General features: G+C 40.2%; 1 protein-coding gene across 5 annotated transcripts in view; it reads left to right on the forward strand.

Moving 5' to 3' along the window:
• The first annotated feature begins 253 nt into the window (after window positions 1-253).
• The window catches only part of LOC124717052 (zinc finger CCCH domain-containing protein 14), a 192382-nt gene continuing 165058 nt past the window's right edge, over window positions 254-27577 (forward strand). For 3 of the 5 annotated variants that reach the window (XM_047243727.1, XM_047243728.1, XM_047243729.1), the window contains exons 1-4: window positions 254-591; window positions 715-757; window positions 6254-6430; window positions 21451-21744. In XM_047243727.1, the coding sequence (XP_047099683.1) occupies window positions 553-591; window positions 715-757; window positions 6254-6430; window positions 21451-21744 (553 nt within the window). In that variant the 5' untranslated portion in view covers window positions 254-552. The remainder of the gene's footprint in view (window positions 592-714; window positions 758-6253; window positions 6431-21450; window positions 21745-27577) is intronic. The other 2 variants (XM_047243730.1, XM_047243731.1) reach the window with 1 other exon arrangement.

Consider the following 27577-nt stretch of genomic DNA (forward strand, 5'->3'; position numbering starts at 1 on the left):
TTTTTCAGGTTAGATTTTTCTTTGATTTATACACCGTAAAAATTTTCTCTATTTTATACATACCATATTACTGTTTCTGCCCTAGACATTGATTACATTTGTTATATTCTTATCCGAGGTCACTGATTCTAATTGTCAGGGAGAACAATTTAAACCATGCGCCCGCAAGTAGGTAACAGGAGAATAACGATAGGCGGTGAGCTGTAGTACCACTACAGCAAATAAATTCTTTTTCATTAAGCACGAACTGATACCTGTTTCCTTAACTTAGTGTGGCATAAACATTGTGCTTGATATAGTATCTGACTGGTCGTAGTACAATGTTAGAACAATAAGAGAAACTACCAGTTGAGACACTGCAACCGCATGAAACCGATTTACATCCCGTTGTTCTGTTGGTCATACTCCATCTGGGCAGTGTTGTTGGTGTGTGTGTTACACGGGTCGGCGAACAAGTCGGTGAAAATCAATTAGGGTTTGTTTCATTATGATCACATAAAACACGTTTCGTAGTTCATTGGTTGGCTTATATAGTAAAGAATCATTTTAATTATGGAAGGAATTGGAGGAGAAATTAGTTCAAAAATTCGAGTAAGTGTTTAAAAAAAATTTTGTATACGAATTAATACTACAGTAAGACCTTTCCGGTACTCAAATGTTATGACTGTGTTGTCAAAGTAGGAAAATACTGATCTAGCTCATACTTTCCCATAGGCTGCCATAAAATCGAAGCTGATGGAAATGGGAGCGTATGTAGGTAAGTAATGATAAGAGTGTTGATTTTCGAAAGTCGCATGCATTTAGGTACGATATATTGATTAACTTGAACAACGAATGACGGAAAGAATAAGTTATGAACATTACTTTTTGGTTACTAGTGTACATAATCGATCGTTTACATGTAAATTAGTAACCACACGAATTTAGAAAAAAAGACAGTCGTTTAATTATGAAACATCAAGACACTTTCAGTTAAACTGAAACTTTGCACATCATTACGAAGTGTCGCACTTGTGATCTGTGGAATAATATCAATCTAATCTAATTTGAAAGACACATTAGCGCTGTAACTACTTCAAGTTTAGTAGCTTTAGTACCAGGCTTATGTCATGCGACAATCATGACTAAACGTAACCTACCAGAATTGCTATTTGAATTCAGGAACTTCAATATTGCAAAATAATGATTCTCCATTATATTAAACGCTTCACAGTAACAGAGCTCCTAACAGTTTGTGGCACACAGTAGCTTAGTTTGTATAGCTAACTAGCCCATGGTAAAGAAAATTTGTCTCCAAAAAATTCTATTGGAAGTAGCCCTATTTGTACAGCCTATTATGCTGTATTCTAGACATTTAAACTTATCAAAAACCATTCTTGGGTGGATTAGATTTACTTTCATTCCAATTGATCCGTAGTGAGGAGGTCCTCCAGGATGTAGAACATGTCACACTACATGACAGATATTTAAAACTCAAACAAATAAGCTAATGTACCATTCCACAGGTCCCAAGTGGCATGGTCGTCATTTTTTAATGAACGCTATATGAAAGAATCATGTTACAAATACTAATGCTACCTTACATTTTAGCTAGTTATTATCTAGTAGATGTGTCAATGCTGCCCTGTTTCAAGCCTTGTAGCTGTGGATTTCTGGCCTCTTTATAAAATTTCCTTGCATTAGCTTTATGTGAATGAAGCAGTTAAAGACAAAATAGGTAAAAACTGCCCTTTTTCTGCCCGTTGCGTGTTTCATTGCCTACTCGATGGTACATACAGTTTTTATTTTACTGTAGGCTCTAATGTAATTCCTGCATGCTGCAGGACATATAGTTATAATACTATAGTATCTTATCTTATTGAGAAAACAGTTAACAGATGACTGTACAAATGAACGTATATTATTTGACTAACAGCTATTGTATTACAGTTGTATTTGTTTTCTGACTGTGCCCTAGAGTTAATAATAGCCACATGCGGAGGCAGAGAAGGATGTTTTTTGAAAACTCTGTTGCTAAAGTCTAGTTTTAAACAAATCAAAAGATTTGTAAATTTTGAGGAAATCAACTAAAATTCAACACTGCAGAGTATGTAAAACCTAGTGTGTATCTTGATGTATTCGTTTTAAGTTTATCTCATAATTTATCAGTTTAATATGCTTGGCAAAACAATTTTTGTAACCATTTAATAGTACTTAGTTACAAAATGGGATATTGAAGCTTGAAAGTCAGTGAGTTAAAAAGAATTGTTTGTTTATATTTCGTTGAGTGTGTTAAATATGAAAGGAAGGTCAAATTTTTTGCTGAACTGCTGCCACAAGTTATTATCTTAATCCAGAAAATGTTTCATTGACAGTAAAGGGCTAATCCATACCAAGTCGTCCAAGAACAAAAAAAAAGAAAAAAGAAAAGAAATTGGTTGCTTGACCATCTCAGAAAAATTTTATATTTGCTGGGTGAATTCCCCAATGTTTAATAGTCACAAAAGAATTTGTTTAAAAAAATGTTTATTATTTTGAAATGGTGGCCATATTCGCTCCAGGCCGCATGTGTTTTTTCATATTTGCAAGTATCTACATTTTTACAATTATTCAGAAGTGGATTGTCCTAGGCCTTTCAGATAAAATACATTTTGTTCAACACACTCTGGGCTGCAAATTAACATCATTATCAGTTAGCTGAAAGTATTCTTTAATATATTTTTAATAGGCCTAGTTCAAAGTTATCAGCCACAAAATAAAAAAAAACTCAATTTTTGGATAGTAGTATTCCAAAGAAAGATTGATTTCACAGCTTTAATATTTTTTCTGCTATTACACTGTATAGTATAGTTACTTTTTATAGAGTATTAATGGTGAGCAGCTTACACTTAAATAATACACCATATAAAAAATGGATTTTTTAATTTTTCCGTTTTGTGGCCAGCAATATCTTTGTTGGGGCACCAAATAAAAATCTGAAAATTTCACAGTTAATAGACCTTTATGATATCAAACTTCAGTATAAATTTCAACTTTGAGATTCAATTGGAAGTTATGGAAAAAAAATTATGAACTCGAGTCAAAGATATGTTTTCTAACATCTGTGATATCTAAGTTTTTGTAATAAAATATATCAGTTGCAGTATATAATTTAATCATATCTATGATTACTTACTTTTTTTATTGGAAATAAGCCTACTAATTACGTCATATTGTTCTCTTGTTATTTGCTTTTTAGTACATCACTCATTGAACATTTGATAAATTTGTTCACTCAGTTTGGATGTTAAAAGTTCGCCAAGTCACAGTTGTAAATTCCATGGGAGACAGCTTCCTTAGTACAATTTTAAGTGGCATCCAAACTTGATCCAGTTCAATTTTTAAAAAGATGTCCTTGGTCCTGGAGGGTGATAAAATAAAATATGTAAATCTTGGTTTTGACAGTGAATATTATCAACTTCGCCAACCCACCAATGTTCATTGTAAACACAAGTCACTATGTTTTTATTTTGAAGAACCAGTTGTAAAAGTTTTCCGCACTGATGAAGTTCACTATCAGGTGAAGTTGATGTGATCTTACACTTCAGTAAGTTGTGTGAATGGAGTACAAAAGGTTGAAAAGATCGAGTGCCTTTAATCTTCTGACAAGTGTTGTACATATCCTTCAAGACACTGTCATAGACTTCTTGTATTTCCTCACATTGTACAAAAACGTAGGTAATTCCTTTGATATGTTTTTTACAGAATTCAAACATTTCTTGAGATGTTATGATAAGATTGTCATCGGTCAGCTGCAGACTTGCTTTTGTGACAGCTCGCTTTGTTGTCCCCCTGACACCATCACAAGCATTCTTCCATGGCATGAAGCGAAAAAGTGCCATTTTACACCAAACCCAAAATCTTCTTTATGAAAGGAGATGTTAATAATTTTTTTGTTTTTGTATTGACTTGCTGCCCCATCCAAAAAGTAAATCAGTATTTTTATGGAAGGGTAGTCCTGTTTAATGTAGTTTGTTAATTTTAGTTGAAAAATGTGCACTGCTGTAGTGTTGTGTTCAAGGTAGTCACTTGTGATACAAAAGCTGTGACTGATTAGTTTATCTTCATCTTTATAATAGAATACAAATGGATCAACTGTGGCCTGTTTGTTTACCCAGTGGTGCCCTTGTACTTCATCTTGAGCAGCAAAGGAATTTTCCGAAAAGTCAGCAAGAGCTAAGTGTTCATCAGCTGCCAAGGTTTGCTTTTTGTCTTTCAAAAATTTACTTTTGCAATAAAATGATGCATTTTCAGATGTTCAAGGTTAGCCACCAACACTTCAAAAAACTCTTCTCATTATTTTATGACTGTCACTATTTCAGTTCAGTCTTGTGTCATCCACAGTTTGTATTTAATATTGTCAGGTATCAAATCATCATCTTTGTATTCTTCAAACATGTCAAGTAAGGCTTGTTTGCCTGGACAATCTTCACATTTTCCCTTGATTATACAATTGTAACTATCAATATAAATTACACAATATTAACCTTTTTTGTCTTCGAATCTTAGAACTATTTTCTTTCACAGAAACACAGTATTTTTTGCTAGGAATCAAATGGCTGTTATTGTCATCGTCATAATACTTAATAACTTTATTGATTGTGTTTTCATATACCAAATTAGATGCACTTTTCTTTTGTAATGCTGGTAAAATTCCCTGTTCTTTTACTAATTGCCTTGTTAACTTAACAAGACGTTCTGACACATTAAATTCATCACTAACTTTTGATCGACTCCAAAAATTCGGCAGTAAACCGATAATTTTAATTTTATCGTTTGGAGTACTGCATTTAGTTTTTCTATCAAATCATCATATTTGGTTGGTGAAGTTTTAGAACTTCCATCTGTTTTAGTACAAATTGTATTTTGAAATGAAAATTCCAAATTCTTTTTGACTGTAGCTGCCACTTTCTCAATTTTTGTGTTCAAGGCACTTGGTCTTTTATCTTGACTTAGTTTTCTAATTTTACTAGCGGGTGATATACCCAGGATTTCACAAGTTGTATCTACTTTGTACCCCAGTCACATAAGTTAATGAGGTGTAAGATCACATCAGCTTCGCCTGATAGTGAACTTCATCAGTGTGGAAAACTTGTACAACTGGTTCTTAAAAATAAAGGCATAGTGGCTTGTGTTTACAATGAACATTGGTGGATCGGCGAAGTTTATAATATTCACTGTCAAAATCTTTGTAAAAATTGAGAAGGATCAAGTTTGGATGCCACTTAAAATAGTACTAAGGAAGCTGTCTCCCATGGAATTTACAACTGTGACTTGGTGAACTTGCAATGTAACATTCAAACTGAGTGAACAAATTTCTCAAATGTTCAATGAGCGATGTACTAAAAACAAATAACAAGAGAACAATATAATGTAATTAGTAGACTTATTTTCAATAAAAAAGTAATCATAGATATGATTAAATTATGTGCTGTAACTGATACATTTTATTCCAAAAGCCTAGATATCACAGAAGTTAAATGTATTTTTGACTCGGGTTTGCATTTTCTTTCCCTTTCTTTCATGACCTCCAATTGAATCTCAAAGTTGAAATTTATGCTGAAGTTTGATATCATAAAGGTCTATTACCTGTGAAGTTTTCAGATTTTTATCTGGTCCCCCAACAAAGATATTGCAGGCCACAAAATGGAAAGATTAAAAAAGTGTTTTGGGTGTTTTTTAAGAGCAAGCTGCTCACCATAGCTACTCTATAAAAAGTAGCTATACTATACAGTGTAATCGCAGAAAAAATATTGCAGCTGCGAAATTAATCTTTCTTTGGAAAACTCTCTGTTCAAAAATTGAGTTTCTTTTAGTTTGTGGCTGCTAACCACATTCAGCTAAGTGATAATGATGTTAATTTGTAGCCCAGAGTGTGTTGAACTAAATGCATTTTATCTGAAAGGCTTAGGACAATCCACTACTGAATAATTGTAAAAAATGTAGATTCTTGCAGACACGCAAAAATGCATGCGGCCTGGAACAAATATGGCCACCATTTCAAAATAATAAAGAATAAATTAAAAAAAGAATACTTTTGTGACTACTAAACATAGGGGAATGCACCCAGCAAATATAAAATTTTTCTGAGATGGTCAAGCAACCAGTGCTGGACCACTTGGTATTGGTTGACCCTAAAGGTCATAATTGTGGCAGTAATTTTAAATGAACATCTACTCATTTTTTTCACTACATCATGAAAAGCATTACAAGTAACACATGTGGTTCGTTCCAGATGAAGAGCTACCAGATTATGTTATGGTGATGGTGGCAAACAAGCGCAGCAAGTCTCAGATGGCCGACGACTTGCAGCTTTTCCTAGGAAAGAGTACTGAACAGTTCACAAACTGGCTACAGCAAGTACTGAGCAGGCTACAGGAGGTAGCGGCAGTAAACAGTAAAACATTAACAGGTATATCTCTCTCTCTCTCTCTCTCTCTCTATCTCTCTCTCTCTCTCTCTCTCTCTGTGTGTTGGGGGGGGGGGGGGGGGCACACGCGTGTATCATCAATGATGTAATAGCCACTAAGCTGTAAATTAGAAAAAATTCTTTTGCTCATATATAATGGTATGGAGGATAAAACTTACCATTCAGAGTCAAGTGCAGGATGACACATTAGGTACTCTCCCACCCTGTCCACACACACACACACACAGGATGCAATCAAACACAACAATATGTCTACAAACACAACCAACTCAAACTCCGCACCGTAATGACGTCACACTCCACAGCACCCTTACGTTATGAGTCAAAGCAAACGGGTGGAATCGGACACTTCCATTGACCCATTGTGTCATTGCACAGAAGTGCAATATGGCTCTGATAGCAGTAGCTGTGCAGTTCTGTTATGAGTACATATATTGCATGTTAACATGCAGTATTGAGTTTACTTTGCAGGACTGTAATAGTCTTACCACTTTCCTGAGAAACTGCACAATTATGAGGGGTGGTCAAAAAGTAAAGTGACTTTTGAGTAAAGGAATTTTGTTCTGATGAGAAACACACATTATTTTTTTACCTAACCTCCCTTCACATCAACACACTTTATCCAACATTTCACAAGTTTTTTAAATGCACCACATCAGTGACTTCTGCACCGGATGCAAATCTTGTACCCATGAGTGCTTCCTCCCATGGTCCAAACATGGAAATGCCTTTGTCAGAATATGTCTAAGCATTATCTAGCTGCAGAATGACACCTTTTTGCAGCTTTCTGTGATGTTTGGATCTGATTGTAAGTTTCAGTTTAGTCCGCAACACAACACACTAGTTGTCACTGTGTGCAGTTTCACTTCTTGCAGTGGAGTGAATGACTATCTAACCTTCCATGTCTCAGGATAGCATTAGCATAATCTTACCAGCTGATGGTTGAACTTTGAATTTCATAACTTCTGGTGATGATGGGTGTTTCCAAACCATACTCACAGTCTCACTTTCCAGCTCGTTATGATGCACAAATGGTTACGAGAGAGGTCCATCCTTTGTGCCTTATGCTAAGCTCACAATTCTTTTGCCAACACCTTGCACACACTTTCTGAAAATGTTGCCTGTCTTGTAAGATGGAATAAGCTGAACCGTGACTGATATATAAGGTGTTGGTGATTTTGTCCACTGTTTTCCATCACCACACCCTCAACAACTTCCAAATTGTCCTTAGCCTTGTTGACATCGATGCCCTGCCCCTATCTTTCCTTGTCACGTAGAGAAGTTCTTGCCTGTTTGAAGCACTCTATCCATTCATAGATCTTGCTTCGCGATAAACAGCTGTTACCATACTATGCTTGTATCTGACAAATAATTTATGCAGGCTTAATATCATCCGCAGACAAAAAACAAATCACTGCCCTCATTTCCTCCTGGGTGCAGATCGACACTGGAGCTGCCATACGACGACTAATGCATTGTACAGAATGATATTAGCAATGTTACTGAGCTCTGTGGCGAGAGATTGCAAAAGTCCTATTACTTTTTGCCTCCCCTTGTACTTTCACACACAGTATAAAAGAAACATACCACCTGAAAAATAAACCGTATAAGAACAAATCACAGCATTTATGTTAAAGGTGACAGTTCTTGTCCACAGTTGACTGGTAGCCAGCATCTGAGATAGAAGAGTGATGTGAGAACTGCACTGCACAGGGATGTGATTAAACTTGTTCTCGCATCGGGTGTCACTATGCTTGTTATCATGTAAATGACTAGCTGACAGTCACTTAGTTATTCAGGTCCAGGTAAAGCCTTTTTGGTGTTGTTTCTGCACAATTCAGATGGCCTTCCTCTGCAAATGATTCTAATCCTGCTCCATGTCCCTCCCCCCCCCCACCCAATCCTTATCTCCTACTCCCTCCCTAACCCCCAAAGTGATACTAGAGTTCGTGACCTCGTTGTTCTGTATGTACTACAGGTAAGCTAGGGAAATTAAAATAGCACAACATTTAAGGTCATCCCCTCGCATAGATGTAGTTGTACCTTAACGACGGTTAACAGAGGGCCGTGTCGGCACACGATGTGGCAGGAATGAATTTAAATAGAGAGTGAGGTTCAGTGGTTGACCTATTCCTGTTCTTGTTTACGTATAACAGTGTACAAGTGACACTGGAAGACTTCAAAAATTTTAGTATTTGCTGGTGATACATGTTTTTAGGGCCTGTACTCAACCATACCAGACACAGCTAGGAAAGTAATGGAACAGGTTTACAACTGGTTCACAATCACCAGCTTAAACTTTAGCGTTGTAAATTCTCAAATTATGCATTTCCAAACAAATAATTGACTTACTTATGCAAGAAGTAAAGATGAAGACACCCACTGGATGTGGCTTCATGTATGAAGTTCCTGGGCACCCAGGTGGACAACAAACTTCGATGCCAACAGTATGTGGAGAATTTAGCCAGAAAGCATGGCTCTGCATGTTTTGTACTCAGAAATCTCTCTCCTGTGTTGGCCTGCAAGTAAGATTTCTGGCATACTTTGTCATTTCCATGTAGGTCATTGCCCATAAGGTAGAAAAAGTATTTATGTTTCAGAAGTGTACAATAAGAATAGTGAGTAAAGTTACTAACCAAACGTCTCGTAGAAGCCTCTTCTTGGAGCTAAGAGTTCTTACACTTAAGTGCTAATACACATATGTCCTAATGATGTTTGTAGTTAATGAGAGTAAATTTATAGTGTACTCAGCAGTTTGCAACCACAATACTACAAGTAGAAAAAATCCTTGTAGACTAGGTGTTGTATTCACCAGTAACTTAGGTGCTCAACATAAAGGTAGCAGAAAGTGAAACCTCAGTTATAGAGTTCCACAGCTGTATAAAAGTGGTGTACATGCACACTTACTGTGACCATGTCACAGGGCAACACAATATAGCCTCGTTTAACTGAATTTTGAGGCACCGAATTACAGCCAGTTCGATTTAAAGAAGTTTTAATTAAAAGATTTTCGTTTTGGAAACATGTATGCCTGTCAAGTTCACTTTTCCTTGTTGTGGGTACCAACATATGATGGCCCTCTATTTCCTTCACCTCTAAGAAAAAATAAAAATAACTGCGCTGTGTGTGTAAAACAGTGTATCTGATGTTTATTTAATTGAGGAAGTATGTGACGTACTGTCAGAGGCTTATCCTTTTCTTTCTTTCTTTCCCTTTCTTTCTTTCTTTCTTTCTTTCCCTTTCTTCCCCCCCCCCCCTTTTTTTGTTACATAATCCAATGACATGTGTATTGTGGAACAATATTGTACCCATTGAATTAGTGCATCATGTAATCAAGTGATAATCTGAAGAAATACTTTACTGTACTCTCCTTTAACACATTATGTTTTAAGGAGAACCCATGTTGTAGTTTACAACCATTCTTATCCGTTATTAATTTTCTTTTGTACATTAAACTGTAAAAAAACACTGTTTGTTGTTCGTTGGGTTGTTGGTTGTAATATTAAGTCACTCTGTGAAGATACCACATCCAGAGCAACCTGAAATGCCGTGGAGGTGTCAGAAGTGGCAGCAAATCTCTGGAGAACAGCAGCATGGGATGTTGATGTCCTATCTTTGTGTTCCTCCTCAGAAGATGATGATAACACATTACCATTCTTTTCCACATTGTCAGAAGAACTGATGACTGGTTCGTTGGCATCACAGATGTTGCTGTCTGTCTGCGACCACTATTCCCTGTAGACAGTGACCAGGTGTGAGCATGTAGAAGAGCAGTGTCAGAGTACAAAGTTGTATCTGCATTACAAGTAAGTTTGGATGGTGGATCGTAGGTTTCCTCTTCAGTTTCAGCAGCATTGTCCAGGCCCTCTTAAAACAGTCGGTTGTGGTGTGTCTTGTAACTTCATCACAAGCAGCAGATATGTTGCCGACAGCTTGCAGTACATTCCAATGTGGAACTGTTTCCTGTTGTTCTATCACACTGATGGCAACTGTGAGAAGTTGGCATCTGTAATTGGACTTCATTGAGTTGATTATTCCGTGATCCGATGGTTGCAGACATCTTGTGGTGTTGGTTGGTAAGAATACAACTTCTTTGTTCAGAAGTTCCAGGTCATCAAACTGATGCGCTGAGCAGTGGTCCAGAGTTAACAGAAATTTCTCTTCCTCTGACATTTGTTGTTGAACCTCAAGAGCCAGCTGTGGAAGAGAGATTTGGCCAGTTAAGCTTTATTGTTGTTCTCATAGTAGCATGACAAATTGAGTAGGTTGACATTTTTAACACAATGTGGATTTTTATATTTTCAGTTCCTAATGGCTTGAACTTCTCAGAACCACGTGAAGTACAACACAAGTTCACTGTCAGTATCCCCTTGCTGCAGTTTGCTCCATGAGATCTTTTGCCTTTGACACATAGGGTTTTTGAGATAACAAGTTATATGAAATGCCACATAATCAACATTAAATGTGACTGTCGAGTGATGCAAATGAGAGTTGGGGTTGAAATTTCTGCACACGCTTATTGGCACATACCTTGTTTACTACAGCTACATACATACTCTGCAAGCCACCATATGGTTTGTGGTGGTGGGGTGGGGGGGGGGGGGGGGTACCCTGTACCACATCTAGTCATTTCCTTTCCTGTTCCACTCACAGATTGAGGGAAAACAACGGTCTATATGCCTCTGTAGGAGCCATATTTTCTTGTAGCTTTGTGGTCCTTACACGAAATGTATGTTGGCGGCAGTGGAATCGTTCTGCAGTCAGCTACAAAAGCTGGTGCTCTAAGTCTTCTCAATAGTGTACCTTGAAGAGAATGTCACCTTCCCTCTAGGATTTCCCATTTGAGTTCCTGAAACAGCTTAGTAATACTTGCTTATTGTTCAAACCTACCAGTAAAAAATCTGGCAGTCTGCCTTTGAATTGCTTTCATGTCTTCCCTTATTCAAACCTGGTACAGATCCTAAAGACTAGAGCAGTACTCGAGAATAGGTCACACTAGAATCCTGTTGCAGTCTCCTTTACAGATGAACCAAACTTTACAAAAATTCTCCCAATAACTCGAAGTTGGTCATTCACCTTCCCTAGCACAATCCGACATGCTCATTCTGTTTCATATTGCTTTGGAACGCTACACCCATATATTTAAAAGACTTGACTGTGCCAAGCAGGACACTAATAATGCTGTATCTTAACGTCATGGGTTTGTTTCTTCTAATCAACCACATAAACTTACATTTTTCCACATTTAGAGCTAGCTGCATCACACCAAATAGAAATTTTGTTTAGCAGGTTACCTTCCATTCGGAATGTGGGTGCACTCAGCGACTGTTACGTGACTTATAAATTATAGAGTGCAGCAATCAGTCATCCTTTTTTTAGGTTTTATTATGCAAATCCAGATCTCGGTTAGTAGCAAGCCATTTTCAATGCACTATTTTTTATTCTCAATGCATGTAAGTCCCTGTTGTTCAGGCGTCAGTCACAGTTCTTTGAGTGACGTTCTTTGAATACTCAAAGAACTTTGACTGACGCCCGAACAACGGGGACTTACATGCATTGAGAATAAAAAATAGTGCATTGAGAATGGCTAGCTACTAGCCGAAATCTGGATTTGCGTTATAAAATCTAAAAAAGGACAACTGATTGCTGCACTCTATAATTTATAAATTTTGTTAAGGTCATCTTGTATCCGCCTAAAGTCATTCAACTTCGACAACTTACCATACACCACATCATCACCATCAAAGACGCAGATTGCTGCCCACCCTGTCAGTCAGTTTATTTATGTATATAGAAAATAATAATGGTCCATTTCACAGTTCCACGGGGCACTCCTGACGATGTCCTTGTCTTTGTTGAACACTTGCTGTTAAGGACAACATACTGGTGAGTCATTCACATATCTGAGAACCTATTCCGTATGGTTGTACTGTTGTCAACTGTCTGCAGTGTCAGATATTTTCCATAAATCTAGAAATATGGAATGTGCTGTTGCCTTTCATCTATAGTTCACAGTATATCATTTGAGAAAAGGGCAAGCTGAGTTTCGGGCAAGTGATGCTTTCTAAAACTGAGGTAATTCCCAGACATAAGCTTCTCAGTCTAAAGAAGATTTATTGTATTCACACTGAGAACATGTTAAAGGATTTTGCAGCAAACTGATCTTAAGGATATTGCTCTGCAATTTTGCAAGTCCATTATTTTACCCTTCTTATATACAGGAGTCACCCGTGCTTTTTTCCAGTCGCTTGTGACTTTGTGTTGAATGAGATATCCATGATAAATGCAAGCTAAGTAAGGGACCAATGCCATGGAGTACTCTTTGCAAAACTGAAGTGGGATTCCATCTGGACTTATTTGTTTTCAGTTATTTCTGTATGCCAGGGGATGTTCATAACTATGTCGGTCATATGGGAGTCTGTTCGGTGGTCAAATGATGGTACGTTTGTATGATTCTCCTGCATGAACGATTTCTCAAACATGAAATTTAAAACTTCTGTCTTCGTTTTCTGTGTAGCGTTTTATGTAGGACCAAAATTTTCTCAGGCAGACCTTTTGCTGAGGTATGACAATGGTAGTTCTATGCTTCGCGCATAGATCTTTTTACAGATTCACAAATCTCTACTGGCCTTTGCCTGTCGTCTTTTGCACATTCTCTTTCGAACCGAGAGTGCAACAGCCTTTGCTTCCTTAGCATTTTCCGAATTTCGTTGTTAAACATGGTGTGTCTCTTCTGCTCTGAATCCACTTACTAAGCACATAGTTCTCCAGAACATGAATTACAGTCTGTTTAAACTTTGCCCTTAATTCCTGTACATCCATCTTACTCTGTGTCTCCCCACAGACACAAAAAGCATAGATTTTATAGCTTTTCTGAAAATGCTACAACCAGCTCTCAGAACACAAACCCAGAAATTGCCTTTTTCTGGGAAATTTCACGAGCCATTTCTTGAAGCGTAGGGCTGGACAATGGAATTTGCTGTGTGTGTGTGTGTGTGTGTGTGTGTGTGTGTGTGTGTTGAACCATTCAAACAGCGAATCCTCCACTTGATGTTTGACTGTCCTGTTGTGCTTGCTATTGCTGCTTAATGAACAGTTTGCCAGACTCTCCAATATTTTTTGTCTTGAAGTTGTTACTGATGAGAGAGTAGATTTTGGGATCTGAAAGGGCTCTGCAGGTGTGCGTTTTAGTCTCCTCTTCACTTTCAAACACACACATTTTATTTTAGCATCAGAGTATTATATTCTAATTTTTGTTGTGGTGGCATATTGCAAAAGGTGGAGTGAAAGAAAGAAAGCAAGCTATGTTCACTGTCACAAACGAACAGAGATGGGGGAGAGATCTCAAGTTGTTGCATGTTGCGTGCTGTGTGTAGTCTGCTGACTAATGCCTCTTCACCCCCACACTCATGTCCTATGCTGTGGAAGTGACACTTGATCAGTAAGGAAGTGATCCGGTCATTGCTGTGACATTAAAGAGTACTGTACATTACTGAGAAATACTTTGTGAAATGCACAGTGGAAAATATCGTAGCGCACATTTGCTTTAAGTGAAGAATAAGGTACAGAATGCATAATCTGGAGACAAATTTTAGTTTGTCGTGCAAATTATCTGAAGTTGGGTTTAAGTGGTAGATTTTTTTGATGCAGTTGGCAGGACTGGTTTGAGTGAGTTGTTGTTTTATTCAGTTTTGAAATAATGATGGTGTACTGTATGTGTTAAAAAAATGACTGTAATTACACACAAGTAATGAGAACAATCATTTATTAAGCTAATGTAGACCAAAAAATACTCAGCTTTTGCTTGCAGAGCAGAAAGGGCTTGAGCTGTTCTAACTTAACAGAATAGATTTTAACTATCTGATCTAATTGAAGTTTAGTTTGAACTGCAATTAGAGAGTTTATAAGCTGAGAATCTCAATAGATAAATACTGTGGCTATCACTTCGCCTTATATTTGACACTCAGTGTGAACTATCTGACGACTGGAATTGCTTTGCAACTGGTGACTACTGTCGAGAACTCTAAGATAACTGGAGGCAACTGGAGCTGACTGATGATTGGAACTGGTTTCAGTGCACTTTGTGGTGGCATTCAAAACTGTTGGTGCAAGAATGGACTAACTGAATGTCCTTCAGTGGAAGCATAAAGTAGTTTCCAGTACATGTGCCATCTGGGAGGCAATCGACTGTACTGTGTGTGGTGCCATCTGAAGTGTAATGCCATGTACTGTGTCTCGCCAAGTCGTGGCACCGTGTGTCCCTCTCTAGGCTTGAGAATGGAGTTTTATGTTCTGGTGCAAAAGTCTGTAACAGTTTGTTGGTGGACATCAGAGAGGAATTTGGACATTCCCAAATATTTAAAAACAGAGTACTACAACGAGTTGAGTTCAGTTGTTTGTGGGAGGAGACCAAACAGCGAGGTCATCGGTCTCGGGGAGGAAGTCGGCCGTGCCCTTTCGAGGGAACCATCCTGGCATTTGCCTGGAGTGATTTAGGGAAATCACGGAAAACCTAAATCGGGATGGCCGGACGCGGAATTGAACCGTCGTCCTCCCGAATGTGAGTCCAGTGTGCTAACCACTGAGCCACCTCACTTGGTAGAGTACTAGAATATCTCATTAGCCATTCCTTCTTACAGTTTAGCAGAATACTTGGTTTTGAGAACATAAATTGTGGGTATCTTTAATATTTGCATTAGATATATCCTAGCTTTACCAGTATTCAGATAGTGGATGGTGGTCTGAGCAAAAGAGCTACACAAATGCTTTGTTTGAAGTGTCAGATAAAAAACAGCAGCTGCGTATTATGGTAGATGTTTTTCTCCTAGTGCACATGTGTAAAGTTACGCAGAAGTAATCACCTTAATTAACAGCTTGCCGAAATTAATGGTAGTTGTAATTTGTTGTTAGTATACTATGTAGAAGTAGCCGCAGTGGCCACTTGTGGCTGTACTCATCCTATGTCCCTCACAATTGTTCTTCAAAGTGAGACTGACAGAAAAGATGTATGAATGAATATATGAGTTGGCAGTATACCGCATTCAGAAGGGAAGTGCCTCATTTCAGTACCACACCTCTCCCAGCTGTGAAATAATGCAATCTGTTTAGTTTTGTGCTTTTTAAAAGTAACATTATGCACTGAAAAGCCAAAAAAAAAGGGACACCTGTCTAATATTGTGTAGGGCCCCCTGAGCATGCAGAAGTGCCGCACCATTACATGGCATGGACTCCACTAATGTCTGAATTAGTGCTGGTGGGAATTGACACCATGAATCCTGCAGGGCTGTCCATAAATCCATAATAGTACGAGGGGTGGAGATCTCTTCTGAGCAGCATGTTGCAAGGCATCCCAGATATGCTCAATAATCTTCATGTCTGGGGAGTTTAGTGGCCAGCGGAAGTGTTTAAACTCAGAAGAGTGTTCCTGGAGCCAATCTGTAACAATTCTGGACGTGTGCAGTGTCGCATTGTCCTGCTGGAATTGCCCAAGTTTGTTTTAATGCACAATGGACACGAATGGATGCAGGTGTTCAGGCAGGATGCTTACATACGTGTCACCTCACAGAGTTGTATCGAGACATATCAAGGGTCCCATGTCACTGCAACTGCACACATCTGACACCATTACAGAGCCCCCACCAGCTTGAACAGTCCCATGCTGACATGCAGAGTCCATGGATTTGTGAGGTTGTCTCCATAACTGTACATGTCCATCTGCTCGATACAATTTGAAACAAGACTCGTCCGACCAGGCAATACGTTTCCAGTTATGAACAGTCCCATGTCGCTGTTGACAGGCAAGGCGTAAAGGTTTGTATTGTGCAATCATCGAGGGTACACGAGTGGGCCTTCGGCTCCGAAAGCCCATAACGATGATGTTTCATTGAAAGGTTTGCATGTTGACACTTATTGATGGGTCTAGCATTGAAATCTGTAGCAATTTGTGGAAGTTTGCACTCCTGTCATGTTGAATGATTTTCTTCGATCATCATTGGTCCCATTCTTGCAGGATGTCTTTCTAGCCACAATGGTATAAGAAACTTGATGTTTTACCAGATTCCAGATAATGAGTATTAAAGCGTTGGTGTTACCTATGTTACTGTGAGAATGCCTTTAACACTCTCCCCGGCAATTTACCTACAACCACCTCAGCAACCAAAAAGACCTCGATAGAGAAAGAAGGGAAGAGGTTTTGAGCCAGACCATTTTTCACTTTTGTCGAGGGTCAGCAGTAACAGTGCTTTCGCCCAGCAGGCCCTGCATAAGCCTTGCAAGTACAAAAGTAGCATCCATGTTGCTGCAGCTATATCACGCTGATCACAAGCCTGCCAGGTATTAAAAATCTGAACAAATACGAGACACACCAGTTTGACTCAGAGCGCAGGAGACAGAGCTGATAGTGGAAACACTGTGTCGCTAATGAGGTTCTAATGCCGACCACACGTTTCTGGTGTGCCACTTGATGACTTTGTGGTCCCTCATCACCAACTGTGGCCGGAGTTTCCGGAAAGGTGTTGTATGAGTAACTCTCCTTCAGTGGGCAAAGTGTTGTCAGTTTGTCCACCAGTGAGGAAAAGTCTCACTTCTGTGCAGGCGATCAGTCTTAGGTGTGATCGACATCTACCAATGTACTTGCAAGCAACTTTATAGTGCTTTGTGGATGGTACATGTGTTCTCCTGAAATTGGTGTCCGTGCTTATTGCACCATTTATAAAGTTATAGGCGTCGAGCTTCCAGGGCACTTGATCAAATACTATATATCTTGAACTGTTTTGCAGTAATTTCATTATTTTATTTATTATTTATTTACACATCAAGTTCCGTAGAACGAAATTGAGGAGCAAATCTCCAAGGTCATGGAACATGTCAGTACATGAAATTACAACAAAAGTAATAACAGATAAAAATAAAACCCGAAAGAAGTCAGTCCACAAGTTTAAGTAAAACGCAATCAACAATACAACAAGGACCAGCTTAATTTTTCAAGGAACTCCTCTACAAAATAAAAGGAGTGACCTATGAGGAAACTCTTCAGTTTAGATTTGAAAGCTCATGGATTACTGCTAAGATTTTTGAATTCAAGTGGTAGATTATTGAAAATAGATGCACACCTTTCTGCTCAAGAGTTAAGGAAGTTCGATCCAAATGCAGGTTTGATTTCTGCCGGGTATTAACTGAGTGAAAGTTACTTATTCTTGGGAATAAGCTAACACTGTTAACAAGAAATGACAGTAAGGAAAGACACTCTTGGTGGAGTGGGGAGGATTTCATGAAGGATGGATCTCATTTTGGGGCAGGATTTGAGGAAGTCTTATCACTGCTGGAGAGCCACATTCAGAGTCTGATCCAGTCCCGGAAAGTATCCTGTCACAAGTGGGGCATTTTTGGGATTGAGGGGATGAGGAAGTGGCTCTAGCTAGTTATTTGCTTCTGTATCAGGTTGGGAGGGTAGTTGTGAGATGCAAAAGCTGTTTTCAGGTTGTTGGTGTAATGGTTCAGGGATTCGGAACTGGAGCAGATTGGTTTGCCACGAAGACGTAAGCCGTCCACCTAACCTTCATAACCTCTTGGTTCATCCCCATGAAATACCCAAACCACCCTCCCTACCATCTGGCTCCTACCCTTGTAACCGTCCCCAGTGTAAAACCTGTCCCATGCACCCTCCCACCACCACCTACTCCAGTCCTATGACCCAGAAGGTGTACACGATCAAAGCAGAGCCACGTGTGGAAGCACCCACGTGATTTACCAACTGACCTGCCTACACTGTGAAGCCTTCTGTGTGGGAATGACCAGCAACAAACTGTCCATTCGCATTAACGGACACAGGCAGACAGTGTTAGTTGGTAATGAGGATCACCCTGTGGCTAAACATGCCTTGGTGCACGGCCAGCACATCTCGGCACAGTGTTAAACCGTCCGGGTTATCTGGTTACTTCCCACTGACTGATCTGGACTCACAGTGAAGAACAACTCCAGAATTTCCTCTCCAACCTCAACTCCTTTGGTTCCATCAGATTCACCAGGTCCTACTCCAGATCCCATGCCACTTTCCTCTACGTTGACTTCCATCTGTCCAATGGCCAGCTTCACACATCTGCCCACATCAAACCCAACAACAAGCAACAGTACCTCCATTATGACAGCTGCCACCCACTCCATATCAAACACCCCCTTCGCTACAGCTTAAGTCTTCGTGGCAAACGAATCTGCTCCAGTCCCAAATCCCTGAACCATTACACCAACAACCTGAAAACAGCTTTTGCATCCCGCAACTACCCTCCCAACCTGATACAGAAGCAAATAAGCAGATCCACTTCCTCATCCCCTCAACGCCAAAAGTGCCCCACTTGTGACAGGATACTTTCCAGGACTGGACCAGACTCTGAATGTGGCTCTCCAGCAGGGATACGACTTCCTCAAATCCTGCCCCGAAATGAGATCCATCCTTCATGAAATCCTCCCCACTCTACCAAGAGTGTCTTTCCGCCGTCCACCTAACCCTCGTAACCTCTTGGTTCACCCTATGAAATCCCCAAACCACCTTCCCTACCCTCTGGCTCCTACCCTTGTAACTGCCCACGGTGTAAAACCTATCCCATGCACCCTCCCACCACCACCTACTCCAGTCCTGTAACCTGGAAGATGTACACGATCAAAGGCTGAGCCACGTGTGAAAGCACCCACATGATTTACCAACTGACCTGCCTACACTGTGAAGCCTTCTATGTGGGAATGACCAGCAACAAACTGTCCATTCGCATTAACGGACACAGGCAGACAGTGTTTGTTGGTAATGAGGATCACCCTGTGGCTAAACATGCCTTGGTGCACGGCCAGCACATCTCGGCACAGTGTTAAACCGTCCGGGTTATCTGGTTACTTCCCACTGACACCAACCTATCAGAACTCCGGAGATGGGAACTTGCCCTTCAATGTATCCTCTCTTCCCGTTACCCACCAAGCCTCAACCTCCACTAAGTTCAAGTTGCCACCCTTCGTACATCACTTGTCACTCAACAACATCTTTGCTTCTGTACTTCTGCCTCGACTGACATCCTTCTGAATCTGCGTAGCGTATTCATCTCTTGGTCCATTCCTGGGTATATGTGCATTTTTTTTGCTGTTTTGTATATTTAGTTTATTATTTTCAGTCGAAAAAGTTATACAGCTTTTCGAGTGCTCTGTGAATTTTTACTTTTGGAAAAGATGGATAAAAGAATTTGCATTAGATTTTGCTTGTTAAGAGGAATAATGTGCAGCACCACATTGAAAATACTGACAGTCTGGAACCGCGCGACCGCGACAATCGTAGGTTCGAATCCTGCCTCGGGCATGGATGTGTGTGATGTCCTTAGTTTAGTCAGATTTAAGTAGTTCTAAGTTCTAGGGGACTGATGACCTCAGAAGTTAAGTCCCATAGTGCTCAGGGCCATTTGAACCATTTTTGTAATCGAAGAAAACAGTGAGAAGAATCTTTCACATGGGATAGAACTTCTTGGCTTTTATTGGTCTTGGGTCTTCTGACAGTTTCCATCTCTTGTTTTACTCATAGTAGATTCTCAAGAACCGCTCGGCCACCCCGACTGGCTCTTCAATTACAATGGGGTACCACATCATGAGTTCCTCTCTAATAGTCACACAGTCACTACATTGAAGTTGTGTGCCATTTGCATGAAGCATTCCGAAGAAAAAACCAGAATTGTGGCAGAACAACTCCTGGAAATTGCATTGTGATAATGTTCCTACATACATCTCAATTGCTTGTTCATCTTTTTTACAAAAAAAAAAGAAAACCATCGTGTTGCCTCAGCCACCATATTCACGGGAGTGGCCCCCTACAACTTCTTTCTATTACTGAGACTGAATAGAACCATGAAAGGTTATCATTTTGCCACCGTCAATGATAGACTAACAGAATCGTTGAAGGAACTGTACACCAGAACGAAAAGTGGGTTCTAGAAGTACTTCCAAGATAGAAAAAATTGGTGGCACAAGTGTTTTATATTTAAGGATTATTATTGTCAAGTGGACAGAGTTGATGAATAAATATAAGAATCGGTAAGAAAAACAAAAATTCCTGTTACGTTTTGCTCGCACCTCGTACAGTTTGATTCCTTGGTAGAGATTACTTTTCTGAGCTTTTTCTTTTCTTGATATGCACATATCTTGGAGTTCTGTGTATAGTTAAATAGTGTGAATAGAATCTTCAAATAAGTGAGCAGTTTTTTGCAATGCATCTGATGATAATTTTTAGTTATTTTCCTTATGGGTCTTTTCTGTAGTTTGAATATCGTAGTAATATTTTGTACACTTGATCACCATAAAATGGCAGGATAGTGGAGGACAGAGTTTATGCAGCAAAAGTAGATAACTGTGTGATACTCAATGTTACATCCTGATGACAGGACACAGCACTTTGACAATGCTCTTTGTCAGTATCTTTGATACATAATCCAATAGTGCACGCAGTACGGGCAGTGGGCAGTCCGAAATACTTTTTGGTCAGGCTCGGTGGTCAGCCTCGTTGTCCTGAACCGTCCCTATTTGCCAGCATGTGTAGTGTAAATGGGATTTTTCATTTGTTCTGTGAAATGCCACACGGAATTTACACATTGAATGTGAGGATAAGATTAGAGTAATACGATCACTTTTGATCGTGCTCATGTAGGCTGTTGAACGATTGCCCTGTTTCAGTGGTTTACAGTCCCAATAGGTAGTTGTGGCTTCCAACAAATTTTAAATGTAATTCCAAACCTTTTGTAAACTTGTTCTGACGTACATGCTTAACATCCAGTATTTAACGCATTAACTCATTTGTGAAGTGATCAAAAGTTTGAAGCTGATTTATACATGGGAGTTAGATTCTTTAAAGAATTCATGTTTACTGATTTTTCAGAAGCAAGATGTTGCTATCCCATTTATATCTCCAATTTACTCTGTTCTGAAATATCTGTATACTTGTTGTTTATGCTGTCAACAATGTCTCGTCATGTTTGCAGATACTAAGAAAGTTCAGAGTCGGATTTCATCAGACGAGGCTGCCCACAAGGTGAAGTCTGCCTCTAAGCTCAAATGTGAACAGGTTACCAAGCCCAAACCAGAGCACCCTCAAGACAGAGCCGGCAGCCACCGCTCCGAGAAGAAGCACACTGGAGTTGCCATCAGTGGTGGTGGTGGTGGTGGTGGTGGTAGCAGCAGCGGCACCAAAAAAGACCGCAGAAATGGCAGTAGTGGCAGTGGGGCTGCCACAGAGAAGAGCAAGAGGGTGGCCGACGGCAAGGCACCTGAACCGGGTGAGCTCACACGATTGACACTTTTTAAGGGTTCCACCGTGACTGAAACGAAACGGGAGAACCACCAGTATGGAAGGTTTACGTTGAGGCGATGCTGCGTTACGCTATTACTTACACTGAATTCTTCATCGAGTCAACTGTGGCACCAGTTTCTCGATTGACAAAGTGGATACTATTTGGATTGTGTGACTCTGAATACTTAAGCGTATTTGCACAAAAAATTCCAGGAAAGTGGTGACAGTGGCCTGATACATAGATAAAACCACTTGGCAAAGGACACTAAATTGGTACTCAAGCATTTCTGTACAGTTCATCCTAAAAAACTTGTAGATATTACCGTAGTTCATTAAAGTGAAAAAGGAAAAGAAAAGAAGAGGAAAAAAAAAACTGAGTGGATACAGAATGGCAGAGGTAACTCCTGTTTTCAATAGCTGTCTTTGGGCAGACATTTATACTGCAGTCCCAAGTTGACGACACAAATATGTCGTAAAATTGTAGGACACATTTAATTCTCACAAATTATAAGTAGTTTGTAGAACAAAAATCTCCTCAGTAGTAATTGACACGGATTCCATAAAACTCGATATCTCACAAAACTCGGCTCAGCGTGTTTGTTGTGTGGTCCGGAAGCATCACCCAGGCCAATGCCACATTCCTTTCACTTCCACAGCCGCTTAGACAACAAAATGCGATCTTATTAAATCTTTGACTGGATTCAGGATATCGTAGGAGATGTGGAAGGACTGTTAGTAGTTTCAAGTGTTACAGAGCCATTACTGTTAACGATACATACGTATGTACATACAGACAGTTCAGTGGAAAATATAGGAAATTCTGTGTGGCTCTGTCTAAATGCTGCTGTTGTGTAAGTATGAGGTGCAACCTAAAATATCTAAGAATTTCAGTGTAAAAATCAGAAAACTATACTTAACATCCTAATGTGCTCCGTCACCTTCAGAGTAGTCACCTCAGGCATGTATGCAATGACCTCAGTGTTGTTCCCATTTTTGGAAGCACTCCCGGAAGTGCTCGGGACCCGTTGTGATTCTGCTCGGATGTCTTCAATGGTAGAAGTCACATGCAGCTAAGCCTGGCAACTAGGGAGGGTGGGGGACTATTGGGGTGCTGTTTTTGCCAGAAATTTCTTCACAACGAGCAAGGTGCGCAAGGGTGCATTGTCACAGTACACTGACCGGTCTTTCTTTTTTCACAACTCTGGCTGTTTGCACCAAACATTTTCCTCTCGGTTGCCTCAGAGCCTCGCAGTAAATCTGCCTGTTGACAGCCTGACAAAATGGAACAAACTCTTTATGTACTATTCTCCGAATATTGAAAAAAAAATCATCAGCATTGACTTCATGTTGCTACAAACTCGTCGAACTTTTTTTCAGCCACGGAGAAGGTGGCGTTTTCCATTGTGATGTTTGCTGGTTCATTTCAGGGTCGTAACTGTAGACCCAAGATCCGTCACCTAGTATGCCTCTGGATAAGAATTTTGGACCCTCTCAAACTTTCTGTTGTAGCTCTGTGCACATCCGAATCCAGAGGTGTTCCGTTGGTCGGTGCTGAGAAGGCGAGGGACAAATTTCACTGAAATTCTTCTCGTGCTCAGTTGGTTGACCAGAATTCGTCAACACATACCACACGACAGCTCGAGTCTTTTACAAACATCGTGAATTGTATGCCTTCGGTTTTTGTAAATCACATTGTGCACTTTCGTGATTATTTCTGGTGTCGAGCGTGTTGACGGTCGACTGGAATGTTTGTCATCTTCCACATATTCTCAGCCTTACTCGAAGTGTGTGGACAGTGCAAATGTTCTTGCTTGATTCACTGCACTCTCACCAAAAGAGTTTGTCAGCATGCAGTGTGTTTCAGCTGCTGTTTTCTTCACCTCGAAACAGAATTTGATGCAAATCCATTGCTCCTTCACATTATCCATTCACAGTTTGCAGAAGCGCTGAAATACGTTGTGACACGCACCATTGCGCATACCCAACTTTGCGCTGCAGTAGCTAAGAAGTGTACCTCGAGACATCTAATGGCAAAATCTTGTACTGCTGCCGGTTTGACCGGTACGGTGAAATTCTCAGATATTTTGAGTAGCACCTCATATAGACTGCCAGAAGACTGCACTGCTGTTCAGGAACACTTGCAGAGGTTGGTTTGTCGGTATGGCGGCTGGCAGTGGACAGCGAACAAGAACAACTGGAATGTACACTGCATAAATAGGTGAAGAGAATCGTTAGCGATTCTAAAGTGGAAGTGACCATGTACGACAAATTGTATGAAAAGCAGATGGCAAATTGAGATTCATCGCAAGAATGTTAACGAAATTTAATCACTCCACAAAACGAATGGTGTAGAAAACACAGTCCGTTGATTCTCAAGTATCACTTGTTGGTCTGGAAAAATTGAGAAGATCGGACGAAGAGCAGCACCGTTTATTTACGGGACTGTCCAGTATGTGTGCGAGGGTTACAGATATGCTCGACAGCTCCGGTCGCGAACACAGGGGAAGAGGTGTGGTACGTTACGGAGGAGATTTGCACGTCGTGCCGTTCTCAGTTCTCCGTGAAACAGTCTTGGGTCCCTTACATTAAAAATTAACCATTAGTTGGCAGCGAGTGCTTGCAGCAACTTGATTTTCTAGTTGGACAGTGGTACGGTCAGGTTGGAATATCGACAATAATCTGATCGGAGTGGCCAAAGATGCTTGCCGTGCGTGTGTGCTTGTGTGAATGTGTGTGTGTGTGTGTGTGTGTGTGTGTGTGTGTGTGTGTGTGTGTGTGTGTGTGTGTGTTTCTTTTCTGAAGAAGGCTTTGGCCAAATGCTTTCATGTAACAGTCCCTTCATTTTGCCTGTCTACAATTTGACGTGTATTCTTTACAGTGATTTTCTAGTCAGCAACTGCTACTACTTCCCCCCCCCCCCCTCCCCGCACCCATTGCAACCCCCCCCCCCCCCCCCCCTAGCTAGTGCCATGTCAATAGGCAGAGCCCACCGATCCTTTCCTTGTGACCGCCTCCAAAACTGGACATTGTAACTTGTGTACAGACTAGATATCTCGCCAGGAGAAAAGTAGTGAGAAAAATGTTAAATGAAGTTTTACTGTATTTAATGAGCTGCAGCTTGTAGGATAGTCCTAAATGCACCACCCATTTCTCATTTGTTGTGTAGTTGGATGTTGCTTTTAGCCTTCCTCTACAGCAGTTTTGATAGCTTTCCTCATCTCCCTTGTGTACAATATTATAGTACAATAGCCTCGAGTTGTTCTTCTTCCTTCTCAGCCTAGCTTTCAACAGTACCAGGTTACTGCCATTCGTTACATCAACTTCCAGGTAACTTTTGCATTTCTCGACCCAGTAACAGTATCATCACTTTGCTACATTATAATCTATTCAGTATCTTGCTGTATTTCCGGCTACAGTCCAGGTTTACAGTCTTCTTTTGAGTAGTCGGAACAAAGTGTGTGTAATTATGAGACTTTTCACTTTATTAAAGTCCATTTGTGTTATCCTGTGGCATTACTCCACTGAGATTGTACTGACTGACTGTATTCATTCTCTGTTCTCATCACACTGCGCTCTCAGCTCGTATACTCGGGCTTTTACTTAGTACTGCCCCTATACTTGCATAACTTCTGGAGTGCGTGTTTCTGAAACTGTCTCGCTTCTCGGGCCATTTTATTGCACAAAGTCCTAGTAAGAGAATGTCGTGTTTAGTGGTCTCCTGTTTTACATTTTCTCGCTTCCCACCCATACTGATAAATCTTCCATTAAGAGTTACTGTCGTAACGCGTCTTTCATGCCTAGCACACTTATCAATCCCAGCATGAAATACAAATTCGGGTCTGGTTTACCTCTGGAATGTTTCGTTATGAGACCCACCATCATTGCTGCGAAGTGAGAATGTCGGGTGGCTTTCTCTGCTCTTGCAGTCAGTCCACCTTCAGGAGCAGCTTCTCAAGGAAAAACTGACCCTACACCTGCTTTGTCGCCCACCTGGTAAGCTGTCTTCACTTCTTGTAGGGGTCCGTCATCCCCATCTGGCCGACGTTTGGACCCTGCACCCTTATTGCCGCTTGCTTTGCAAACTTCTGCTCTCTCTCTCTCTCTCTCTCTCTCTCTCTCTCTCTACTGCAAGGAGTCTGGTGTTGGGATTTTCTAGACGTTAATGACATTTCTTAGAATCTGCAGTCCTTTTAGAGAGGTACTACAAAATTGTAAATATTGAGCTCTTCAGTGAAATACAGGTTCCACAGCTGACTATACTGTGCTAATTGGCAACACGTAAATTACTGTCTACCTCATGATAATTTGGAAATGGTAGCCTGTGAGGTACTGTGTTTATCGAACTATATGATAATCTCAAATATAAGTCGAACTCCTCTTTTTTGAGAGGCTCCTCGAGAAATTTTTATTCTTTTACGTATTCTGACTTGTCAAAATTACAAACAGATATACTGATATAAAGTATCTGTCTAAAACGGTTAACATTATACTTATTAACTTATGGCATTCTTTGTGTCTCCACATTTTATTTATACAAAAGGAAATAAAGTAAGAAAGAAATGATATAGATTAATTTGTTTCTTTGCTTCCTTTTTTCACTTGCTATTTAATTGAATAATCTGTAGTACCAGCACTACTTTTCAGTCACCAACATCCCTGATAGAATGATATTCATTTGTAATCCTACTGAAATTTTTGCGCTAATGGCACTCCTTCATCGTTATGTCTGTAGCGCTAAATATGCGGCGCTTTTCGAATCCTTTCATTGTCAACTCACTAGACATTCCACTCCAGGGAGCCAGCATTCACTGGCCCAGCACAGATATTGAGGGTTACTTAAACCTTCCTCTCGGAGTGAGGGCACAATCACCTCAAAGAAGCCATACGCCGTAAAACTGTCACAAGCGAGCCTTAAATGGTCTGTTCACAAAAATGTCTGTTACCTGAAACTGTGGCGTCATGCCTCCAGGAATTATTACAGAGTCTCAGTTGTCTTTTGATATCAGATGCTCAACTTCCTGGGTGACGTCCCCAGAAAAAAAAACCAACACCAACATTTTCTTTCTGTTAAGCATGGAGCTTGGCACTCTCTTCCAAACGACCTCAGCCAGTATGAGATTTTCACTCTGCAGCGCAGGGTGCACGTATATGAAACTTACTGGCAGATTAAAACTGTGTGCCTTACTGAGACTTTGCCTTTCACGGGTAAGTTCCGCCCTCAGCCCTTCTAACATCAGGTCATTTGTCACTCGTCCCTTTTGTTGAAGACAAGCCCTGCAGGTAGTTTTACTGTCAGTATTGTCATCTTGCAAAGAATAGTGTGTGGGAGCAGCTTCGGGCATTAGTGTTATTGTTTCCTTTTCGTTATCAGACATTCTTATAGGATAACTTCTAACACTTTTCACTTCAGTATTGACATTTGATGCCATATCAAAATAAATAGGCGTCTCATCGGTGTTGCCCATCTGACATAACAAAAAGTCATGCCCTTTTGTCAGATGGATTATGTATGCCGGTACGTGAGTAGTGTTTCGTCAGACACCGCGGGAACCCACTGACCTAGTGTCATCGCGTGTCGTAATGTAAGCTCTGCCCTCTTCGGCATCCATATGCACCAGTTAGTACTCACTCCAAATTCCACGATGCCTGCCGTTGCAGAATTCGTATTTATCTCGACATCTCCAGTTGGATAATTTCTCGAATAATTGGGAAGCCTTCAGAGATATTTTTATCCCTCTTACCAAAAATCGAGCAATATTTATTCTATTTCTCTTTTGTTTTTCATTCAACAGAGATCTTAACTTATCGAGCCCAGGAAA

The sequence above is a fragment of the Schistocerca piceifrons genome, chromosome 9 (assembly GCF_021461385.2).
Source record: "Schistocerca piceifrons isolate TAMUIC-IGC-003096 chromosome 9, iqSchPice1.1, whole genome shotgun sequence".
In the NCBI taxonomy this organism is placed as follows: domain Eukaryota; kingdom Metazoa; phylum Arthropoda; class Insecta; order Orthoptera; family Acrididae; genus Schistocerca; species Schistocerca piceifrons.